This window comes from Stegostoma tigrinum, chromosome 1, assembly GCF_030684315.1.
Source record: "Stegostoma tigrinum isolate sSteTig4 chromosome 1, sSteTig4.hap1, whole genome shotgun sequence".
In the NCBI taxonomy this organism is placed as follows: Eukaryota; Metazoa; Chordata; class Chondrichthyes; order Orectolobiformes; family Stegostomatidae; genus Stegostoma; species Stegostoma tigrinum.
In genome coordinates, this window is record NC_081354.1 from 186,492,899 (window position 1) to 186,513,004 (window position 20,106).

The window sequence follows — 20,106 nt, forward strand, 5'->3', positions numbered from 1 at the left end:
CTCAGTACTGACCCTCCGACAGTGCCGCACTCCCTCTGTACTGACCCTCTGACAGTGCGGCACTCCCTCAGTACTGACCCTCCGACAGTGCGGCACTCCCTCAGTACTGACACTCTGACAGTGCGGCACTCCCTCAGGACTGACCCTCCGACAGTGCGGCACTCCCTCAGTACTGACCCTCTGACAGTGCAGTACTCCCTCAGTACTGACACTCTGACAGTGCGGCACTCCCTCAGGACTGACCCTCCGACAGTGCGGCACTCCCTCTGTACTGACCCTCTGATAGTGCAGCACTCCCTCAGTACTGACCCTCCGACAGTGCAGCACTCCCTCAGTACTGACCCTCTGACAGTGCAGCATTCCCTCAGTACTGACCCGCCGACAGTGCAGTACTCCCTCAGGACTGACCCTCCGACAGTGCGGCACTCCCTCAGTACTGACCCTCTGACAGTGCAGCACTCCCTCAGCACTGACCCTCTGACAGTGCAGCGCTCCCTCAGTACTGACCCGCCGACAGTGCAGTACTCCCTCAGGACTGACCCGCCGACAGTGCAGCACTCCCTCAGTACTGACCCTCTGACAGTGCAGCACTCCCTCAGTACTGACCCTCCGACAGTGCGGCACTCCCTCAGTACTGACACTCTGACAGTGCAGCACTCCCTCAGGACTGACCCTCTGACAGTGCAGCACTCCCTCAGTACTGACCCTCCGACAGTGCAGCACTCCCTCAGCACTGACACTCTGACAGTGCAGTACTCCCTCAGGACTGACCCTCCGACAGTGCGGCACTCCCTCAGCACTGACCCTCCGACAGTGCGGCACTCCCTCAGTACTAACACTCTGACAGTGCAGCACTCCCTCAGGACTGACCCTCCGACAGTGCAGCACTCCCTCAGTACTGACCCTCTGACAGTGCAGCACTCCCTCAGCACTGACCCTCTGACAGTGCAGCGCTCCCTCAGTACTGACCCGCCGACAGTGCAGTACTCCCTCAGGACTGACCCGCCGACAGTGCAGCACTCCCTCAGTACTGACCCTCTGACAGTGCAGCACTCCCTCAGTACTGACCCTCCGACAGTGCGGCACTCCCTCAGTACTGACACTCTGACAGTGCAGCACTCCCTCAGGACTGACCCTCTGACAGTGCAGCACTCCCTCAGTACTGACCCTCCGACAGTGCAGCACTCCCTCAGCACTGACACTCTGACAGTGCAGTACTCCCTCAGGACTGACCCTCCGACAGTGCGGCACTCCCTCAGTACTGACCCTCCGACAGTGCAGCACTCCCTCAGCACTGACACTCTGACAGTGCAGTACTCCCTCAGGACTGACCCTCCGACAGTGCGGCACTCCCTCAGTACTGACCCTCCGACAGTGCAGCACTCCCTCAGTACTGACCCTCTGACAATGCAGCCCTCCCTCAGCACTGACCCTCCGACAGTGTGGCACTCCCTCAGTACTGACACTCTGACAGTGCGGCACTCCCTCAGTACTGACCCTCCGACAGTGCGGCACTCCCTTAGTACTGACCCTCCGACAGTGCAGCGCTCCCTCAGTACTGACCCGCCGACAGTGCAGCGCTCCCTCAGTACTGACCCTCTGACAGTGCAGTACTCCCTCAGGACTGACCGTCTGACAGTGCGGCACTCCCTCAGTACTGACACTCTGACAGTGCGGCACTCCCTCAGGACTGACCCTCTGACAGTGCAGCACTCCCTCAGTACTGACCCTCCGACAGTGCAGCACTCCCTCAGCACTGACACTCTGACAGTGCAGTACTCCCTCAGGACTGACCCTCCGACAGTGCGGCACTCCCTCAGCACTGACCCTCCGACAGTGCGGCACTCCCTCAGTACTGACCCTCTGACAGTGCGGCACTCCCTCAGGACTGACCCTCCGACAGTGCAGCACTCCCTCAGTACTGACACTCTGACAGTGCAGTACTCCCTCAGGACTGACCGTTTGACAGTGCAGTGCTCCGTCAGTCCTGACTCTCTGACAGTGCGGCACTCCGTCAGTACTGACTCTCCGACAATGCAGTACTCCCCCTGTACTGTCTGAGAGTGCATCATTCACTCCGTACTGACACTCTCACAGTGCAGCACTCCCTCAGTACTGACCCTCTGACAGTGCAGCACTCCCTCGCTACTGACCCTGTGACAGTGTGGCACTCCCTCAGTACTGACTCTCTGACAGTTCACCAGTCCCTCAGCAGTGACCCTCCGACAGTGCGGCACTCTTTCAGTACTGACCCTCTGACCATGCTGCACTTCCTCAGTACAGACCCTCCGACAGCGCAGCACTTCCTCATTACTGACACTCTTAAAGTGCAGAACTCACTCATTACTGACGCTCGGACAGTGCAGCAGTCCCTCAGTATTCACTTTCTGACACTGCAGCGCTCCCTCATCACTGACTCTCAGACTGAGCCACCCTCCTCAGTAATAACCCTCTGACAGTGCGGCATTCCCTCCGTACTGACTGTCCGACAGTGCGGCACTCCCTCAGGACTGACCCTCCGACAGTGCGGCACTCCCTCAGCACTGACCCTCTGACAGTGCGGCACACCCTCAGCACTGACCCTCCGATAGTGCAGTGCTTCCTCTGTACTGACTCTCCACCAGTGCAGCACTTCATCACTCCTGACCCTCTCCCTCAGTACAGACCCTCTGACAGCGCGGCACTCCCACAGTACTGACCCTCCGACAGTGCCGCACTCCCTCAGTCCTGACCATCTGACAGTGCGGCACTCCCTCAGTACTGACCCTGTGACAGTGCAGCTCTCCGTCAGTACTGACCCTCCGACAGTGCCGCACTCCCTCAGTACTGACCCTGTGACAGTGCAGCTCTCCGTCAGTACTGACCCTCCGACAGTGCCGCACTCCCTCAGTACTGACCCTGTGACAGTGCAGCACTCCCTCAGTACTGACCCTCGGACAGTGCGCCAGTCCCTCAGTACTGACCCTCTCACAGTGCAGCATTCTCTCAATACTGACCCTCCAACAGTGCGGCACTCCCTCAGCACTGACCCTCCAACAGTGCGCCACACCCTCAGTGTTGGCCCTCTGACAGTGCGGCACTACCTCAGCACTGACCCTCTGACAGTGCGGCATTCCCTCAGTACTGACCCTCTGACAGTGCGGCACTCCCTCAGTACTGACCCTCTGACAGTGCAGCACTCCCTCAGTACTGACCCTCTGACAGTGCGGCACTCCCTCAGCACTGACCCTCTGACAGTGCGCCACTCCCTCAGTGTTGGCCCTCTGACAGTGCGGCACTACCTCAGCACTGACACTCCGACAATGCAGTACTCCCCCTGTATTGTCTGAGAGTGCAGCATTCACTCAGTACTGACCCTCTGACAGTATTCACTCCCTCAGTACTGACCCTCTGACAGTGCAGCACTCCCCCAGTACTGACTGTCTGAGAGTGCATCATTCACTCAGTTCTGACTCTCTGAGAGTGCGGCACTTCCTTAGTACTGACCGTCCGACAGTGCAGCACTCGCTCAGTACTGACCCTCTGACAGCGCAGCTTCCTCTCAATACTGACCCTCCAACAGTGCGCCACTCCCTCAGTACTGACCCTCCAACAGTGCGCCACTCCCTCAGTACTGACCCTCTGACAGTGCAGTACTCCCTCAGTACTGACCCTCTGACAGTGCGCCACTCCCTCAGTACTGACCCTCTGACAGTGCGCCACTCCCTCAGTACTGACCCTCTGACAGTGCGGTACTCCCTCAGCACTGACCCTCTGACAGTGCGGCACTCCCTCAGTACTGACCCTCTGACAGTGCAGCACTCCCTCAGTACTGACCCTCTGACAGTGCGGCGCTCCCTCAGTACTGACCCTCTGACAGTGCGGCACTCCCTCAGTACTGACCCTCTGACAGTGCAGCGCTCCCTCAGTACTGACCCTCTGACAGTGCGGCACTCCCTCAGTACTGACCCTCTGAGAGTGCGGCACTCCCTCAGTACTGACTCTCTGACAGTGCGGCACTCCCTCAGCACTGACCCTCTGACAGTGCGGCACTCCCTCAGTACTGACCCTCCGACAGTGCAGTACTCCCTCAGTACTGACCCTCTGACAGTGCGGTACTCCCTCAGTACTGACCCTCCGACAGTGCGGCACTCCCTCAGTACTGACCCTCTGACAGTGCGGTACTCCCTCAGTACTGACCCTCCGACAGTGCGGCACTCCCTCAGTACTGACCCTCTGATAGTGCAGCGCTTCCTTCGTACTGACCGCCCAACAGTGCAGCACTCCATCACTCTTGACCCTCTCCCTCAGTACTGACCCTGTGACAGTGCCGCACTCCCTCACTACTGACCCTCTGACAGTGCGGCACTCCCTCAGTACTGACCCTCTGACAGTGCGGCATTCCCTCAGTACTGACCCTCTGACAGTGCGGCACTCCCTCAGTACTGACCCTCTGACAGTGCAGCACTCCCTCAGTACTGACCCTCTGACAGTGCGGCACTCCCTCAGCACTGACCCTCTGACAGTGCGCCACTCCCTCAGTGTTGGCCCTCTGACAGTGCGGCACTACCTCAGCACTGACACTCCGACAATGCAGTACTCCCCCTGTATTGTCTGAGAGTGCAGCATTCACTCAGTACTGACCCTCTGACAGTATTCACTCCCTCAGTACTGACCCTCTGACAGTGCAGCACTCCCTCAGTACTGACCCTCCGACAGTGCAGTACTCCCTCAGTACTGACCCTCTGACAGTGCGGTACTCCCTCAGCACTGACCCTCTGACAGTGCGGCACTCCCTCAGTACTGACCCTCCGACAGTGCAGTACTCCCTCAGTACTGACCCTCTGACAGTGCGGTACTCCCTCAGTACTGACCCTCCGACAGTGCGGCACTCCCTCAGTACTGACCCTCTGACAGTGCGGTACTCCCTCAGTACTGACCCTCCGACAGTATTCACTCCCTCAGTACTGACCCTCTGACAGTGCAGCACTCCCCCAGTACTGACTGTCTGAGAGTGCATCATTCACTCAGTTCTGACTCTCTGAGAGTGCGGCACTTCCTTAGTACTGACCGTCCGACAGTGCAGCACTCGCTCAGTACTGACCCTCTGACAGCGCAGCTTCCTCTCAATACTGACCCTCCAACAGTGCGCCACTCCCTCAGTACTGACCCTCCAACAGTGCGCCACTCCCTCAGTACTGACCCTCTGACAGTGCAGTACTCCCTCAGTACTGACCCTCTGACAGTGCGCCACTCCCTCAGTACTGACCCTCTGACAGTGCGCCACTCCCTCAGTACTGACCCTCTGACAGTGCGGTACTCCCTCAGCACTGACCCTCTGACAGTGCGGCACTCCCTCAGTACTGACCCTCTGAATGTGCAGCACTCCCTCAGTACTGACCCTCTGACAGTGCGGCGCTCCCTCAGTACTGACCCTCTGACAGTGCGGTACTCCCTCAGCACTGACCCTCTGACAGTGCGGCACTCCCTCAGTACTGACCCTCCGACAGTGCAGTACTCCCTCAGTACTGACCCTCTGACAGTGCGGTACTCCCTCAGTACTGACCCTCCGACAGTGCGGCACTCCCTCAGTACTGACCCTCTAACAGTGCGGTACTCCCTCAGTACTGACCCTCCGACAGTGCGGCACTCCCTCAGTACTGACCCTCTGATAGTGCAGCGCTTCCTTCGTACTGACCGCCCAACAGTGCAGCACTCCATCACTCTTGACCCTCTCCCTCAGTACTGACCCTGTGACAGTGCCGCACTCCCTCAGTACTGACCCTCTGACAGTGCGGCACTCCCTCAGTACTGACCCTCTGACAGTGCAGCACTCCCTCAGTACTGACCCTCCGACAGTGCGGCACTCCCTCAGTACTGACCCTCTGACAGTGCAGCACTCCCTCAGTACTGACCCTCTGACAGTGCAGCACTCCCTCAGTACTGACCCTCTGACAGTGCGGCACTCCCTCAGCACTGACCCTCTGACAGTGTGGCACTCCCTCAGCACTGACCCTCTGACAGTGTGGCACTCCCTCAGTACTGACCCTCTAACAGTGTGGCACTCCCTCAGTACTGGCCCTGTGACAGTGCAGCACTCCTTCAGTACTGACCCTCTGACAGTGCAGCACTCCCTCAGTACTGACCCTCTGACAGTGCTGCACTCCCTCAGGACTGACCCTCCGACAGTGCGGCACTCCCTCAGCACTGACCCTCTGACAGTGCAGCACTCCCTCAGTACTGACCCTCTGACAGTGCGACACTCCCTCAGTACTGACCCTTCAACAGTGCAGCACTCCCTCTGAACTGACCCTCTGACAGTGCAGCACTCCCTCAGCACTGACCCTCTGACAGTGCAGCACTCCCTCAGCACTGACCCTCTGACAGTGCAGCACTCCCTCAGCACTGACCCTCTGACAGTGCGGCACTCCCTCAGTACTGACCCTCTGAGAGTGCAGCACTCCCTCAGCACTGACCCTCTGACAGTGCGGCACTCCCTCAGTACTGACCCTCTGAGAGTGCAGCACTCCAAAGGCTCTGACCCTCTGAGAGTACAGCACTCCCTCAGTACTGACCCTCTGACAGTGCGGCACTCCCTCAGTACTGACCCTCCAACAATGCTATACTCCCTCTGCACTGACGCTCCGATAGTGCACTACTCCTCCAGTACTGAATGGAAATGTCTGTCGGATTGTGAGCTTTAAGTTTGATGTCTTCAGTTGACAATTGTCAGATCTTAAATCTGAGATCAAGTGCCATTCAAGCTGCAGCTGGCACCAGACTGCCTGAAGCTGGATCGAGTGCGCAGTTTGGAGGTGTTTAGTAAGAACTAGCTAAGTTGTGAGATCGTGGGATCGTCTGCAGAGCTGCTGGTTCTGTTCTGGAAGCCTGTACTTGCAGAACTGGATAGAAAGTGAGAGAGAGACGTATAATGATTACAAACAGAGCTAAATATCGGAGACGCTCGACGACAGTTGATAAGAGGGAGGAAGTTTCAGCGGCTCTGACCCAAATTTCTCATTCCTGTCTGGCCACAGGGAGGCACTAGAGGGCTGGAGGACTGCTCATGTGGCTTCTTTGACAATAGACAATAGACAGTAGGTGCTGGAGTAGGCCATTCGGCCCTTCGAGCCAGGACCACCATTCATTGTGATCATGGCTGATCACCCACAATCAGTATCCTGTTCCTGCCTTATCCCCATAACCCTTGATTCCACTATCTTTAAGAGCTCTATCTATCTCTTTCTTGAAACTATCCAGAGACTTGGCCTCCACTGCCTTCTGGGGCAGAGCATTCCATATATCCACCACTCTCCGGGTGAAGAAGTTTCTCCTCAATTCTGTTCTAAATGGCCTACCCCTTTTTTTAAACTGTGTCCTCTGGTTCTGGACTCAGCCATCAGCGGAAACATGCTTCCTACCTCCAGAGTGTCCAATTCCTTAATAATCTTATACGTCTCAATCAGATCCCCTCTCATCCTTCTAAACTCAAGAGTATACAAGCCCAGTCGCTCCAATCTTTCAACATATGATAGTCCCGCCATTCCGGGAATTGACCCCGTGAACCCTATCGCTGCACTCCCTCAATAGCAAGAATGTCCTTCCTCAAATTTGGAGACCAAAACTGCACAGAATACTCCAGGTGCGGTCTCACCAGGGCCCTGTACAGCTGCAGAAGGACATCTTTGCTCCTATACTCAATTCCTCTTGTGATGAAGGCCAGCATGCCATTAGCCTTCTTCACTACCTGCTGTACCTGCATGCTTGCTTTCATTGACTGATGTACAAGAACACCTAGATCTTGTTCTTATTACCTGAAGAGTTGGGGAGTTCGATTTGTATACTGTCCTCTTGCCCTGCTTTCTCTCACTCTTTCAACATTTCTTTCCATCCATACCTCCACTGTGTTTATTTTGTTTCCTCTGAAATATATGTTATTCACCTCAGCTCCCTGAGCCTGGTTGTTTCACATTCTCACCATTTCTTTGATGAGGATTCTCCTGAATTCCCCGGTGAAGGTATTGGTAATTAGCTTGCATTATAGACCCTAGTTCTGGCATTGGTTCTCTATGGCAGAACATTTGACAAACAGAAAATATGTATCCAACAATTTGAATAGGTGAACCATGAAATCATGTTTCAAGTGCTTTTAAGATTGACCTCTGGGTGATCATCACGTGTGTGTGTTTCTGTGTCTGTGTGCCTGCCTGTCTGGGAGAGAGAGAGTTTGCGTGTGTGTGTGTGTGTGTGTGTGTGTGTGTCTGTGTTTCCATGCCTGTGTGCACGTGCATACAAATGAATGGGTGCATGTTTGCATGAGTGTGCGTCTGTATGTTTAGTGTGTGTGTATGAATACATGTGTTTGAGTGTCTGTGTGAGAGTATGTGATTTTTGTGTGAGTGCATGTGTGTGTGTTTGTGCTTGTCTCTGTGTGGGTGTGTCTGTGTGTGTTTGTGTGTGTTTGTGCATGTGTGTGTGAATGTGTGAATGCAAGTGTGTATGCGTGCATGTGAATGCAAGTGCGTGTGTCTGCAACTGGAAATGAGTGTGTCTGTGTGTGAGTGTGTGAGTGTATATATGTGTGTTTGAAGGTGTGAACAGTATATGAAAAGTTGAGTTTCACTGTGATGCTTCTCCTGGTCAAATGACCTGCTCAGTGTGATGATATAGATAATAGAAACTGCAGATGCTACACTGTATCTCAGTGTGATGATACTCGGGGGAGACAGTGAAAAAGGTGAAAGAAACTGGGAATGGCAGCGAAGCAATCTGCAGATCATACATTTATTTCTTCAAAACATACAAAACAAGTGAGAAAATACAAATATAATTTGAAAATAGAGCGTATTGGATCTCGGATAGTTTCCAAGTGACCAGAAACCACAGGAATTCTCCCTGATCTGTAACAAAGTCATTGGCAAAGGCTTTGGGAAATCTGAAACACTGAGGGGAGTGAGATCCCTCGAAAGAATAACATCGAAAAGAATACCTGAAAATCAGAAATATTTACAATATTTTATCAGCCTAGGGGTTTCAGGGAATTGCGGGCAGGTTTGTGGTTGGAGCAGAGCGAGTCAATATGAAAGACATTCGCTGGCCTGAACCTCAAACTCCAAGGGTACCTTGTCTCTTGAGCAAATATGGATTAGCGAGGAGTGCAGTTGGCCTTGTGGTATTATCACCAGACTGTTAACCCGGAAACCCAGGTTCGAATCCCACCACAGCAGATGTTGGAAAATCAATTCATTAAAAAACTGGAGTCAGTGGGTGATCATACAACCATTGCTGAGTGTCTGAAAACCCATCTGGTTCATTTATGTCCTTTAGGAAAGGAAAGTGCCATCCTTACCTGGCCTACATGTCATGTCACATGACAAAGCAGCAGCGCTCTGAAAGCTTGTGGTTTCAAATGAGCCTGTTGGGATGATAACCTTGTGTCATGTGACTTATGACCTTGGCCTGCATGTGACTCCAGGGCCAGCAATATGGTTGACTTTCAACTGCCCTCTGGGCAAATTAGAGATGGCAATACCTACTGGCCCAGCCAGCAATGCAATGAATGAATAAACTAAAATATGGGTAATGACAAAGGGCTATTGGAGTTAGGTGGACATGTGTGATTTATGATTGTTTACAGGCATTTTTAGATTCATTTATTTTCAACAATTTAGCATCAGTGATTTTTTAATGCACAACATTGGGGCAGCATGTGGTTAGCACTGCAGCCTCACAGCGTCAGGGTTTGATTCCACCCTCAGACGGCTGTCTGTGTGGGGTTTGCACATTCTCCCCGTGTCTGCGTGGGTTTCCTCCGGGTGCTCCGGTTTCCTCCCACAGTCCAAAGGTGTGCAGGTGAAGGTGGATTGGCCATGGGAAATGCAAGGTTACTGGGATAGGATACGGGTGTGGGTCTTGATGGGACGCTCTTTGGAGGGTCAGTGTGGAGTCAATGGGCTGAATGGCCTGCTTCTACTCTGCAGGGATTTTACGATCTTCCAAGTGCTCTGAGGCAAATGTGGGCAACCTCCTTTAATTACTGCAATCAATGTGCTCTTGTTAATACTTATGAGCTCTGAGGAATGATCACTGAACCCGAAACGTTAACTGATTTTTTTCTTCACAGATGCTGCCAGACCTGCTGAGCTTTTCCAGCAACTTCTGTTTTTGTAATCTTTATAGTGGTTTGATGTATCTGAACAAAGATTGCTAAGCCAATTCTCAGAACAGGGAACAGTCAACCACATCAGATGTGGGACTGATGTTACATCTCAGTCAAACTAGGTAAGAACAGCATGGGTTTTCGACCCCAAAGGACAGTAGCAAGCTGGCTGTCTTATTGACAGCCACAACCACTCAACGTGGCCTGACCAAGCAGATTTAATTATTAATCAAACACTCCCAGATCAGGGACAGAACAGAGTTAGATACAGAGTAAAGCTCCCTCTACACTGTCCCCATCAAACACTCCCAGGACTGGGACAGCATGGGGTTAGATACAGAGTAAAGCTTCCTCTTCATCGTCCCACATCAAATGTTCCCACGACAAGGTTATACACAGAGTAAAGCTCCCAATACACTGTCTCCATCAAACACTCCCAGCGCAGGGACAGCACGGGGTTAGATACAGAGTAAAGCTCTCTCTACACTGTCTCCATCAAACACTCCCAGCGCAGGGACAGCACGGGGTTGGAGACGGAGTAAAGCTCCCTCTACACTGTCTCCATCAAACACTCCCAGCGCAGGGACAGCACGGGGTTAGAGACAGAGTAAAGCTCCCTCTACACTGTCTCCATCAAACACTCCCAGGGCAGGGACAGCACGGGGTTAGATACAGAGTAAAGCTCTCTCTACGCTGTCCCCATCAAACACCCCCAGGACAGGGTCAGCACGGTGTTAGATACAGAGTAAAGCTCCCTCTGCACTGTCCCCATCAGACACTCCCAGGGCAGGGACAGCACAGGGTTAGATACAGAGTAAAGCTCTCTCTACGCTGTCCCCATCAAACACCCCCAGGACAGGGACAGCACAGTGTTAGATACAGAGTAAAGCTCCCTCTACACTGTCCCCATCAAACACTCCCAGGGCAGGGGCAGCACAGGGTTAGATACAGAGTAAAGCTCCCTCTACACTGTCTCCATCAAACCCTCCCAGCACAGGGTTAGATACAGAGTAAAGTTCTCTCTACGCTGTCCCCATCAAACACCCCCAGGACAGGGACAGCACGGGATTAGATACAGCGTAAAGCTCCCTTTACTATTTTAACCTGAAAGTAAATATGTTTTTACTGTTTTAAACTGAAGTTAATGCTCCTTTTACACTGTGTGTATCAAACACTGGGCAGCACTGACTTAAATACAGAGTGAAGCTCCCTCAACTCTTTTAAACTGAAATTAAAGCTCTCACTATTCTTTTAAACTAACAGTAAAATTGGCCTCGACACTGTTCCCATCAAACACTTGCAGAAAGGACACTACTGGGTTAAATGCAGAGCACAGCTTCCTCAACACCATCACCATCGAACATTCTCAGGTTATGTACAGCACAGAGTTAGATATAAAACACCCTCTACTTATTTAGAATGGAAGTAAACTATTCTTTATTTCTTTAAGCTGAATGTAGACCACCTTGACACCATTCCCATCAAACACTCCCAGGGCAGGGACAGTATGGGGTTAGAGACAGAGTAAAGCTCCCTCTGCACTGTCCCCATCAAACACTCCCAGGGCAGGGACAGTATGGGGTTAGAGACAGAGTAAAGCTCTCTCTACACTGTCTCCATCAAACACTCCCAGGGCAGGGGCAGCACGGGGTTAGATACAGAGTAAAGCTCTCTCTACACTGTTCCCATCAAACACTCCCAGCACAGGGGCAGCACGGGGTTAGATACAGAGTAAAGCTCCCTCTGCACCGTCCCCATCAAACACTCCCAGCACGGGGACAGCACGGGGTTAGATACAGAGTAAAGCTCTCTCTACACTGTTCCCATCAAACACTCCCAGATGACACAAAGTCAGGAGAAGTGTATTCCGAAAACACTGAGTCTGTTCGTTATGTCTGACTCTAAATAAAATGCAGGCTGTAAATGGGCCTGTTGTCACTTAGACACAAGGTTGGGCCGGCCAAATTCATCACTTCATTTTCAAGAAGGGGAGACTTTGTTCCTGCTGTTGAGATTAGAATGCTTACCCCTGTCAGCATTAGCCCTTTACCCATCATCTCTGACCCACTGACAGGGTCAGATCGAAAGCTGCAGGTGATGGATGCTGTGGTAGGGTTTGAGACCTAAGAACATGTCTTGAATTACCTCACTGTCGTGGCAAGCAATTGGTCCAAGATTTAACAGTGTTCTTTTCCCCCCTCTAATTCTGACCCTGATTCACAGTTTCTAAGGAGTGTAGCAGGGGAGAGAGACGCTAAGTGCATTTAGAGTCCTTTTCACATTCCACTGGGAGGCCATCTATTTCGCGTGACCTGTTTCCTCTGTCTGTGACAGACTGTTGAAATCTTTGGCCTTGTCGCAATGAATATCCACTTCCTCATCACTGTCCTGCTTGGTGCTCTGTGAATCCGATTCCCTTGGACTCCAGCGGGAGCGGGCCAAGAATTCCTGGTGCGTTTCGATCATTTTTGTCTGCTGCTGCGCTCCCGCCTCTGTGTTGGGGTCAATGAGCTCTCCTTTCTCGGCTTTGAACCAGTTGGGTTTCTCTTCCTCGGTCAAATCCTGTGGGACAGGCAGAAGTTAGCAATGAAAGACACTGGAGGCGGTGCGGAAAGGAGACAGGAGAAAGGCTCCTGGGGTGAGCAATTTGCGATACGCCAACTGATTTCATGAGGAAAGAAAGGAAATTCCAATCAAAGTGGTCAAAATCCAGAGGCGCCTGGGAGATAGAGAAACCCCCAAAAGAAGTTTCAAGAATCGGGGTTGGGGACTTTGAGACAAGGGAACATATTTTTAAGGTGAGAGGAAAAAGTTTTGAAAAAGACAGGGGCAACTTTTTTTTTAACGCAGAGAGATGTGTGCGTGGAATGAACTTCCAGAGGAAGTGGTGAATGCAGTGGAGATAGTAGGAATTCCAGATGCTGAAGAATCTGAGATAACAAGATGTAGAGCTGGATGAACACAGCAGGCCAAGCAACTTAGGAGCAGGAAAGCTGACGTTTCGGCCTAGACCCCCCCAAACGTCAGCCTTCCTGCTCCTAAGATGCTGCTTGGCCTGCTGTGTTCATCCAGCTCGACACCTTGTTATCTCAGTGGTGAATGCGACTTTGCTACGATGATTAAAAAACATTTGGATAAGTACATAAGGACCCGAAACCTCAGCTTTCCTATTCCTCTGAGGCTGCCTGGCCTGCTGTGTTCCTCAAGCTCCACATTGTGTTATCTCTGACTCCAGCATCTACAGTTCTGACTATCTCCAGGACTAGGCGAGAGTGGGATTATGAATTGGCATTGACTGGTCAGACCAAAGGTTCTGTTTCCATACTGAATGACTGTGATAACTACAGGACCCCGATTTAAAGTAATTAGCCAAACACAGTAATATGGGGAAAAGTGGTTTTAAACAGTCCCTGGACGTATCCTGGAATGCTGTGTCTGAGAGTGTGCTGCCGGTAGATTCAATCCTCGTGTTTCAAAGAAAATTAGATAATTATCTCCAGCGGAAACATTTGCAGATCTACAGAATTAATATCCCCCAGAGGGCCAGCACAGGCATAACGGACAAACAGCCATCTCCTGCACTGTTGCCATTCTAAAATTTTATGATTCAACGACTATTTCTTTGGATGGATTAAAAAAATGATGTAGAACTACACGGTTAGGCCAAATAGAAAACCATCACCTTTGGCTGCCCTGGTGCCCCATGGCAGAGTGGCAATGGGCTAATTGTGGCAATGGCGCAGTCATCAGCACTCTTTACATCAGGGTCAGGTCATTTTAGGTTCAAGCCACCCATGAGAATTTAAACTGTGCCAGCATCCCTAGTGTGGGGATCCCTGGTGTGGGCTCCGACTGAGGGAGCACTGTTGGTGGTCTCTTCTTTTCAATGAGACATTAAAATGAGGTCCTGTGTGCTCTAGAATTAGAGTTATATAGCATGGAAAAAAATGCCCTTCAGCCCATCACTGCGTAAAACAACTAACCATTTTCCGGTATTTGTCCCATAGCTTTATCACCACAAGCGCATAGCTAAATACTTCACAGAATCCCTACAATGTGCAAGCAGGCTATTTGGTCCATTGAGTCCACACTGACCCACCAAAAAGCATCCTTCTCAGAAACCCCACCCCACATCCCCATAACCCCACATCTAGCCTGCACATCCCTGGACATTTTGTGCAATTTAGCATGGCCAATCCACCTAACCTGCACATCTTTGGACTGTGGGAGGAAACCAGAGCACCCATTGGAAATCCACGCAGACACGGGGAGAATGTGCAAACTCCACACAGGCAGTCACCCAAAGGTGGAATCGAACCCGGGTCCCTGGTGCTGTGAGGCAGCAGTGTTAACCACTGAGCCACCGTGCCACCCCAAGTTCTTCAATGTTATGAAGGTTTCTGCGCCTACCACTATTACAGGCAGTGAGTTCCAGAATCCTGTCACCCTCTAAAAAAAAATTCTTCTTGACATTTCCTCTAAAGTTCCTGTCCCTTGCCTTCATCTATGTTTCCAGTCTTTGATTGCTCCATTGACGGAACAAGTCTCTTTCTATCTACCCTACTTCTGCCACACATAATTTGGATGCTCTTTGGTGGGTCGGCGTGGACTTGCTGGGCCGAATAGCCTGCTTCTACACCTTAGGCATTCTATGATCTGCATATTCCAGGCATTAATCTAGTAACCCTTTACTGAATTTACATCCTTCGTTGAGTAAAGGGCCCAAATTGTACACAGTATTCATGATGTGGTCTCACCAATACCCCGTATAACTGAAGCAATAACATTCTTCAATTTTTGTTCAATTTCTCTCATTATAAACTGCGTCCAGTTCTGGGCGCCCTATTATAGGAAAGATGTGGATGCTTTGGAGAGGGTTCAGAGGAGGTTTACCAGGATGCTGCCTGGACTGGAGGGCTTATCTTATGAAGAGAGGTTGACTGAGCTCGGTCTCTTTTCATTGGAGAAAAGGAGGAGGAGAGGGGCCCTAATTGAGGTATACAAGATAATGAGAGGCATAGACAGAGTTGATAGCCAGAGACTATTTCCCAGGGCAGAAATGGCTAGCACGAGGGGTCATAGTTTTAAGCTGGTTGGTGGAAAGTATAGAGGGGATGTCAGAGGCAGGTTCTTTATGCAGAGAGTTGTGAGAGCATGGAATGCGTTGCCAGCAGCAGTTGTGGAAGCAAGGTCATTGGGGTCATTTAAGAGACTGCTGGACATGTATATGGTCACAGAAATTTGAGGGTGCATACATGAGGATCAATGGTCGGCACAACATTGTGGGCTGAAGGGCCTGTTCTGTGCTGTACTGTTCTATGTTCTATGTTCTATGTTCTAAAGCATTGCACCCCATTAGCAATTTGCTGTACCTGTGTAATAATTTCATTTCTTATTCATGCATTAGAACACTCTGAATTCCAGACCATTCTATTGTTTATTTAATACTCTGTTTTTTATTCTTTCGACTAAAGCGATTAACTTTACTTTTTTCCGCATTGCATTCCATCTGCCAGATCTTTGGTCGTTCACTCAATCTGTATTGGTCTGCAATTTTATAATGGCATCTTTCCAACGTACCTATAATCTGTGAATTTACCTACTTTCGCTTCTCTCATCTGAGTCATTAATGTTGAGTGTAAAGGTTTGAAGGCCCCAGCACAGATCACTGCAGGAATCCACTCTTCACAATCTGCCAATCAGACAGGGATCCATTTGTATGTATTCTCTGTTTCTACTAGCTAACCAGTACTCTATCCACACTCATATGTTATCTCTGACACCATTTGCACAATAACCTTTTGTGTGGCATCTGGTTAATTGCATCCTGAAAATCTCCAATGGAGATATGAATTTAATCACCTCTGGCAGTACAGCACTCCCTCAATACTTCACTGGAAGGCCAACTCAGATTGCATGCTCAAATTATTGGAGCAGGATTGGAAAACACAGGGTGCTAAATCACGGCTAACATTTGTAACATTTCTGTCTTCTTGAAGCAATGAGCCAGCAGCATGAGTCTATTACTGTCCCTCATGAACATCAAACTTGGCTATTATATTACATATGGTGCTGAGTTAGTTAGGAATACAGCCCTATGATACTAAAATGCATGGTAGTTTGATCTTAGAGTCGGATAATAGATCGGCACAACATCATGGGCTGAAGGGCCTGTACTATGCTGTATTGTTCTATGTTCTATGTTCTATGCTCCATGTTCAAACTCCAACCAGGGTGGCTGACCCGACCTAACTCTAATCCTACAGTACACCCTTGACTCTGAGTATCCTTTGAAAAGGCTGTCCAGCCCATTCAGCTGCCAGCAGGGTGACCTGCCTCTATCTAGAGAACAATCGGAAACTGTGAACACATGGCAGACTTTCCTCGAAGTGTCAACATTTGCAGTCAGTGCCCCCAACAACAACTTACATAGAAACATAGAGACGCAGACGATAGGAGCAGAAGGAGAAGATTCAGCCCTTTGAGCCTGGTTCGCCATTCTCCATGATCATGGCTGATCGTCCAACTCAATAGCCTAATCCTGCTTTCTCCCTATAACCTTTGAATGTATTCAAGAGGTGACTAGATATAGCACTTGAAGTGAATGGGATCAATGTTTTGGCATCAACTACTTATTGTGGTAACGAATCCCACAGGCTCACCACTCTTTGGGTGAAGAAATGTCTCCTCATCTCTGTCCTAAATAGTCCATCCTTAATCCTCAGACTGCAACCCCTGATTCTGGACACACCCACCATCGGGAACATCCTCCCTGCATCTACCCTGTCCAGTCCTGTTAGAATTTTACGACAGTCCATGAGATTCCCCCCTCATTCATCTGAACTCTCGCCTGATTAGATATCACTTGGCAACTATCTAGGTGTTGAGATTCTAGGACATGCTTTCTCTCTTTTCATTCATTCACAGGACATACAAACATACATACTCACAAACATATGGATTAGAAGGAGTGGGCCATTCAGTCCCTCCAGTCTGTTCCATCATTTGAAACAGTCGTGGCTGATCTGATTGTGCACACAACTCCACATTCCAGCTGATCCCTTGGAACCACTGACTTCCTGCCTGTGTCGTGGCCTGTATCCCAAAAAGGGTATTAACACAACCAGTCAGCTTTTCAGCGTGTCAGCTCAAAAGGTCTTTAATGCTGTTGCAGCTGCTTCCCTGGGCATTGCTGGGCTGGGCCAGCGTTTATTGCTCTGTCCCTAACTGCCCCTTGAGAAGGTGGGGGTGAGCTGCCTTCTTGAGCCGCTGCAGTCCATGTGCTGTAGGTTGACCCACAATGCCCTTAGGGAGGGAATTCCAGGATTTTGACCCAGTGACAGTGAAGGAACGGCGATATATTTCCAAGTCAGGATGGTGAGTGGCTCGGAGGGGAACTTACAGGGGGTGTTGTTGCTAGGTTTCTACTATCCTTGTCCTTCTGGATGGAAGTGGTCGTAGGTTTGGAAGGTGCTGTCTGAGAATCTTTGGTGAATTTCTGCAGTGCATCCTGTAGATAGTACACACTGCTGCTACTGAGTGTCGGTGATGGAGAGTAAATTTCTGTACATGACACTGTAGAAAAGAGAAAACCATGGAGAAAGCAATGGGAAACTACAGGCTCCAATATAGTCACAGAGTCATAGAGTTCTACAGCACAGAAACAGATCCTTCGGCCCAATTTGTCCATGCCGACCAGGTTTCCTAAACTGAACTAGTTCCATTTGGCCTTTATTTTGGCCTCTTGGCATTTGCCCATATCCCACTAAACCTTCCCAATCCACATGCCTGTCCAAATGTCTTTTAAATGTACCCTCTGTGTGAAAATGTTGCCCTTCTGGTCCCTTTTAAATCTTCCCCCTCTCACCTTAAACTTATGCCCTCTAGTTTTGGACTCCCCGACCCTGGGGAAAAGACCTTCATTATTCACATTATCTGTGCCCCTCATTTTACAAAAACCACTATAATGTCACCCCTCAGCATCTGATGCTCCAGGCAAAAAAATCCCAACCTATCCAGCCTCTTCTTATAACTCAAGCCTGTAGTCTCAGTAACATTCTTGTAAATCTCTTCTGTACCCTTTCCAGTTTAATAACATCCTCCCTACAGCAGGGAGACCAGAACTGTTCACAATATTCCAAATGTGGCCTTACCAATATTTTGTATACTTAGAACATAGAACATAGAAAAGTACAGCACAGTACAGGCCCTTCGGCCCACGATGTTGTGCTGTGGAATAATCCTAATCCAAAAATAAAATAACCTAACCTACATTCCCCTCACTTCACTGCTGTCCATGTGCATGTCCAGCAGTCGCTTAAATGTCACTAATGACTCCACTTCCACGACTACCACTGGTAAACTATTCCATGCGCTCACAACTCTCTGGGTGAAGAACTTGTAAGATGACACCCCAACTCTTATTTTCAATGCCCTTACAAATGAAGGCAAGCATACCATTCATTTTCTTCATCACCCTGTCTACCTGTGACTCCACTTTCAAGGAACTACGTACACGAACCATTAGGTCTCTCTATTTGACAATATTCGCCGGAGGCCTAGAATTAACTGTGTAGGTCCTGCCCTGGTTTGTCTTCTCAGAATGCAACACCTGACATTTATCTCAATAAAACTCCTTGGCCCACTGGCCCAGTTGATCAAGATCCCATTGTGCACTTAGATGATCATCCTCACTGTCCACTCTACCACCAATTTTGGTGCCATCTGCAAACTTACTAACCGTATGTTTTATATTTTCGTCCAAATCATTTATACAATTGACGGAAAGCTGTGGACCTAGCACCAATCCTTGCTGCACACCACTGGTCACAGGGCTCCAGTCCAAAACAACCAACTCTCCACCACCACCTTCTTCTTCTACGATCAATCCAATTTTGTATCCAATTGGTACATTGTCCCTGGATCTCATGTGACCTACAATGTTCATGGGTAATTTTAGAAAAGCCCCAAGACTTTAACATTGTTGCAAAGTTGGATGTAGTACTTGTGGATTGCAAGGCAAGATATCAGAATTTGTTTGTAAAATGATAGAGGGTAGTTCAGGGCGGGGGCGGGGAGAATGTGTGGTCCTTTTAAAAGATGATGTGTTTTTTCTAGGCTTGGAGATTTTTAAAAGAAAGCGTCTGCAGGCAGCAGCAGATGCATACAGCTCTGGAAATTGAAACTTTGCATCAAAAAACTGTACTGTAGGCAGGGAAAGCAGCATCTTTACCAAATCAACACGTTGTTGAATTTAGCCAATTCATTCAAACCAGGCCCTAGACACCAAAACCCAACTAAACTTAAATCTGATGGTTTTGACAACCTCGGACCAATCCTATCAGAAGAAATAAATTGGTAATCAAGGGGATGAAAGAAGATGGAATTTGAAAATTGGTGTGAGATCAAACTGCCATCTGTTAAGAAAACAGCTCCCAATAGCTATCAGCTCTAAAGAAAGAGAAAATCATTGGCTCCACCTGAAATCTATATGCTCTCAGAGTAAGCAGCATCTCAATAAAGGTACTACAGTACTCGTAGGACATATTCCTGACACAAGAATTCAATGGAGGAAGGTGTTCCTGACTGGAGGACAGCAGAGAAGGCAAAGAACATTCCAGAAGACTTATCCTGACTAGTTTCAAAAGATTAGGTTTTAATCTTTTTTAAAATTAATTTGTGTTGTGTAAGTGGGACTCATATTAATGAGAACAATATATCATTAAAATTTTGTTTTACTCAGGAGTAGTTCGTAGTTGAGGGAGAATTGTTCAGTTTGTGTGTGATTTTGTTAATTTGTTCAGTGTTAGAGTGAGTGAAAGAAACTGTTACTTATTATTGATAGAGTGACTGTCAGGAGCTCATTTCATTTAACCTCTCCTTTCTCTCAGCTTGCTGTGAGGAGGGGTGCTGGGGTGAGGTGGTGAGAAACAGGTCATACCACTTTTCACACTTTCTATAACAGATTT

The 20,106-nt window shown here is 49.6% G+C and overlaps 1 protein-coding gene across 1 annotated transcript in view; it reads right to left on the bottom strand.

The window, feature by feature from the left end:
* Positions 1-8,798: 8,798 nt before the first annotated feature.
* The window catches only part of LOC125455290 (hematopoietically-expressed homeobox protein Hhex-like), a 50,956-nt gene continuing 39,648 nt past the window's right edge, over positions 8,799-20,106 (bottom strand). The window contains exon 4 of the mRNA XM_059644897.1: positions 8,799-12,700. Within this exon, the coding sequence (XP_059500880.1) occupies positions 12,437-12,700 (264 nt within the window). The 3' untranslated portion in view covers positions 8,799-12,436. The remainder of the gene's footprint in view (positions 12,701-20,106) is intronic.